Source organism: Gekko japonicus, unplaced genomic scaffold, assembly GCF_001447785.1.
Source record: "Gekko japonicus isolate JY-2015 unplaced genomic scaffold, Gekko_japonicus_V1.1 scaffold1206, whole genome shotgun sequence".
Taxonomy (NCBI): domain Eukaryota; kingdom Metazoa; phylum Chordata; class Lepidosauria; order Squamata; family Gekkonidae; genus Gekko; species Gekko japonicus.
Window position 1 is genome coordinate 377275 of NW_015176008.1, and position 5125 is coordinate 382399.

Below are 5125 nucleotides of genomic sequence, written 5' to 3' on the forward strand. Positions count from 1 at the left end.
TTTCTCTCCTTCTAAAGTTGCCAACTAGGCCGAGGCCTGGTCACAACGAATCCTCCCTCAGAGGCCAAAATAGGCCTGGAAAGGACCCTGCCCTCCCCCCTGCATTTTTACTCACAGAAACCCAGCCTGGAATACTGTGGTTGCCTAGCAACAGTCACCAACAGAATCAGTTGCTTAAAGCTACAGGCACTCCTTTCCTCTGCTTTGTTTCGATGTTTCCTGATCCTGGCTCAGTACAGTCTTTTGTGAAAGAGCATGGTCAAAACAAGATAATGTGCTGTATGGATGGGTCCCACTCACATTAGTGCTATTTTCCTTGCCTTGGACTTCTGTGGCCACAATCCACCCGTCCCAATGCCACTAGAAGCCATTTTCAGGCTTCTTTTTTTAAAATGATGATTTTCTAATAGTTACTGATTTTTTAAAAAAAAATTGTCTGAAAAACCTTCAGGGACTGAGGCAAGGAAGTGTAGGGAGAACTACTATGTGGATGTTCCATTGCCATTGCAAATGCCTCTGTATTAGCAATGGCAATGAGAGCTCAAAGAGTCATCCCCTTGTGGAAGTAACTGATAGGTATATTCTAGTAAACCTAAAAGTGTTAACTAAAGATGAGTAATATATCTATATCTACATAGCCAATATACCTATGTTGTGAGAAACTTACTCTTTCCATATTTGATACATTTAACTGAAAAAGGTTATACATTCTTTCTTACAGAGTAGTAATATAAGATTACACAAAATTTAATCTGTTTGATAGAACCAGTACCCCTTATTATAAAAACACAAAACTGCAGAAGGCATAAAAACAAAACCTTTAGAGGTTGTAAAGTTGGTCAGCTTATCCTAAGTGCTTCATCTCAGAAAAGGAGGCAAATCTTAATCATTTGTTAAAGACATATATATCCCTGTCACAGTATTCAACATGTCATACAGGTTATGTATTAAAATTTCATCCAGAAGCCTGCAGTAAACAAATTATTAATTTAGGTATAGAGCGTGGTCTGTCACTCAGAATTTAGATGGCTAGAGGGTGAAGTATTCTTTAACTTTGTTCAGACATCCTTTAGCAGAATGCATCTTGTAGAGTTCAGGAAAGAACCACATATGTTTGAGCAAAAAAGCCTAAATAATGTTTTCTGTGACTGGCATTTTTACAATGAATTCAGGGATATAGTAGGAAATCTGTCAACACTTTACTTAGCTGAAACATTAGTTTTAGAGGAATAGTCCTGTTTCAGGTTATCGTTCCACATATACCTTGAATTAAGAAGAGCTTCCAGTTTTGGTTTCTTCATAATAACTATGTCTGCAAGAATTTCTCTTTAGCATCCCAACCCCAGCTAGAGTAAACATCGGTTATACATACAGATAAGTCTTGTGTGCTTGACAGAAACTCCACATTCAGCATATTATTACCACTTTCTGACAGGTACTAGAAATTTTAGAATTTGGATCAGATTCAGGAAAGCCAGGCCAGGAAATTTCAGGCTTTAATATAAAATATAATATGATGGATTTATGTTAAAAGCATCTAGATCCTTCAGGCATAACATTTTTGAGCTGAGAATATTTCATGTTCCTGAACTGTGTGATTTGGCTATAGGAGGAAAAGCTATGGGAGGCTGGGAAGGAGGAATCCGTGTCCCAGGATTATTCAGTTGGCCAAGAATACTACCTGAAGGCATGGTTATTGATGAACCAACAAGCTTAATGGACATTTATCCCACACTGGTTCACCTGGCTGGTGGGACATTACCACAGGACAGGTATAATATATTTTTTCGCTTAGAATGTCATCAGAAGTAAGGCAAATTAGCTGCTGAAGGTAAACACAAATAAAGCAGACATCAAAAGCTGATTAGATCTGTATTTGCAAATACATATGTTGCATACTGTATTCTGTATGTGGTTTTCTCAGTCTATTATTCCATGTTTTTTTTATTTCAGTGTGAGCCCCATTGAACTCAATGGGACTTCCTTCTGAGTAAATGTATGCATAAGGTAAAAGTAAAGGTTCCCTTGCTCGAAAGCCAGTCGAATCCGACTCTAGGGTCGCGGTGCTCATCTCCGTTTCAAAGCCGAAGAGCCAGCGCTGTCCGAAGATGTTTCTGTGGTCATGTGGCCGGCATGACTAAACACCAAGGCGCACGGAACGCTGTTACCTTCCCACCAAAGTAGTATTTATCTACTTGCAATGTCTTGCTTTCGAACTGCTAGGTTGGCAGGAGCTGGAACTAGAAACGGGAGCTCACTCCGTCTTGCGGCACCCGGGTCTCGAACTGCAGAACTACTGGCCTTCCACAGCCTGCAGTTCAGCGTCTTAACCACTTGAGCCACCGCATAGGCTTGGCTGCTCGCTCCCCGCTTGATTTTTGCTGAGATCCAAAAATGCATTGCTTCTAGTCCAAAATCCCATACGTACTCTTTGATGTGTGCATTCAGAGAGCAGTAGCTCTGAAATAAAATTGTTCTGCACAAGAACAATGAAACTTTTGTGGCTGGGGGAACAATAAATGTCAGATTCCACAGAGGAAAGGGGGAGGGCACTTCTTGGCTGATTTGCCCCCCCCCCCATGTTCCTGGAGTTCCCCTTTCCCCAGGACCAGCATTTCCTTAAGCATTTTGTGCTGCAGAAGGGGGGGATCCCTTCGGTTTGTGGATATCCAGAGTTACCAAATCTACAAGGATTTGCTGAATTGAAATAAATATTTTGGCAGATATATGATAAGAGGATAACGCTGACAATCTTTAAATACATCTTTGTGCCCCACAAATTCCCTAGAACCCCTTGTACTACTTTATTCTTAAAAATCTAAAATAGTAAATCCCTGTACACTTCAGTTTACTCTTAGCCTACTACAAATGGTAGCTTGTATATTAATAGGTAAAGGTTCCCTTGCTCTAGGGTTGCGGTGCTCATCTCCGTTTCAAAGCCGAAGAGCCAGCGCTGTCCGAAGACGTTTCCGTGGTCATGTGGCCGGCATGACTAAACACCAAGGTGCACGGAATGCTGTTACCTTCCCACCAAAGTGGTACCTATTTATCTACTTGCAATGTCTTGCTTTCAAACTGCTAGGTTGGCAGGAGCTGGAACTAGAGATGGGAGCTCACTCCATCATGTGGCACCCGGGTCTCGAACTGCTGAACTACTGACCTTCTACAGCCTGCAGTTCAGCGTCTTAACCACTTGAGCCACCACAGCTCCTTTGTATATTAATACAGAGTTCTAAAAGCAGAACTAATCTGAAAATGTGATCCGACTGTCTTTCTCTTGGTCACTTCAGGGTAATTGATGGCCGAAATCTGATGCCTTTGCTGCAGGGATCTGTGCAACACTCAGAGCATGAATTCATGTTTCACTACTGTGGGGCTTATCTACATGCAGTGCGGTGGCACCAGAAGGAGAGTGAGTGTAAAGGCTTTCCTCAAACAGTAATATCTCTGTAATTTGGGATAAAACCACCACAACATATTGATGGCTTCACTGTCAAAATCCCTGTCTTCTGTGGATGTTGAAGTGGTAGGGTTGCCAGCTCCAGGATGGGAAATACCTGAAGATTTTGGGGGTGGAGCCTGAGGAGGGCAGAGTTTGGGGAAGGGAGGGGCTTCAGTGGAGTGTAATGCCGTAGAGTCCACCTTCCGAAGTGGCCATTTTCTCCAAGCGAACTGATCTCTGTTGCCTGGAGATCAGCTGTAATAGCGGGAGATCTCCAGCCACCACCGGGAGGTTGTATGTAGAAATACTACTCACTACAAAACAGCAGTCTAAATATATTTTCATAATACTACATCATGGCTGTTTTCATCATTGTTACCACCTGGAGGTTGGCAATTCTATTGAACTTGGACTAGGGACATTCAAGTTTCATAAATTCTAATTTCAGCCATGGAGAACAACCTTGTGTCTCTAAAACTTTCATGCAAAACTGTTGTGAGGATAATACAGAATGATGCCACATAATCTGCCCTGAGTTTTTTAAAAAATTGAAGAAGGGATGTTCTTCCCTTAGCAAATACAGAGGGAAAGTATAAGAAAATCCCATTTGAGGAACGCATATGCCCCTGCTGTAATGTAGGCATTGAAAATCTAGAACATGTTATGTCCGACTGTGAGGCCTATAATAATATCTTACTAATAATCTTACTAAGCTGCTTTGTTCCTTCTCTTTAGTCAATTTCAGCAGAATGGGGTCTGCATTTTAAAAATGTTGTGTTGCACATATAATGAAAAATGACAGCATGATTGCAGCTGTGAAATCACACAAACAAGACCTGCTTGCTTGCTATGCATAGTATCAAGCTGCAGTTTGCATCCATTGTAATCATATGAATTTTTCCTCACCAGGTGGCAATGTTTGGAAAGCCCATTATATGACACCAGTTTTTCAACCAGAAGGGGCTGGAGGTTGTTATGAACTTAGATTTTGTCCATGTTCTGGAGAAGGTGTAACCCACCACGATCCACCTTTGCTGTTTGATCTTTCTCAGGACCCTTCAGAAGCTATGCCTCTGTCACCAGACACTGAGCTGCTTTTACATGCCGTTCTCAGGAGAATAGACAAAGCCGTGGATGAACATCGCAGGATGCTCTCTCCTGTCCCACAGCAGTTCTCTGTTTCCAACATTTTGTGGAAACCATGGCTGCAGCCATGCTGTGGGATGTTTCCATTCTGTTGGTGTGACAAAGAAAATGATGCTAATTTATAAAACGAACCATTGTTTTTTCTTTTTTAATTTATTACTTCAGTTAGTTTATAGAAGAAATGCTCCCCACCCCTAAAACATAAAAAGGAATAATATCTAGTTAGAATACATTACAGAAAAAGTTGTTGTTCTCTAATTATTTGATAGGGCGGTAGGCTTCAGTGTGATTTGGGAATCCTGTCAGGCAATATCTTCCCCAGTTAATTCTCTCCTGTCATCATATCTGCCAAGGCAACAGAACCCAGTAATGTCATATGACATTGGCATGCCAAATAAATTCTGTTTAAATATGAATAATAAATATATTCCACCTGTTCCTCTACATTCTCTGTTGGAGAAGGTAAAAAGTAGCAGTCCAACCTATAGGAAAGGTATCACCATTTCTCAGCTATAGATTACTTCTCTGGCAATCCTG

The 5125-nt window shown here is 41.3% G+C and overlaps 1 protein-coding gene across 1 annotated transcript in view; it reads left to right on the forward strand.

Annotated features, from left to right (window-relative positions):
• Positions 1 to 4713, forward strand: part of LOC107123285 (arylsulfatase D-like) — an 80219-nt gene extending 75506 nt beyond the window's left edge. Inside the window, exons 8-10 of the mRNA XM_015426511.1 lie at positions 1610 to 1772; positions 3291 to 3412; positions 4352 to 4713. Of these exons, the coding sequence (XP_015281997.1) occupies positions 1610 to 1772; positions 3291 to 3412; positions 4352 to 4713 (647 nt within the window). The remainder of the gene's footprint in view (positions 1 to 1609; positions 1773 to 3290; positions 3413 to 4351) is intronic.
• The last annotated feature ends 412 nt before the right edge of the window (positions 4714 to 5125 follow it).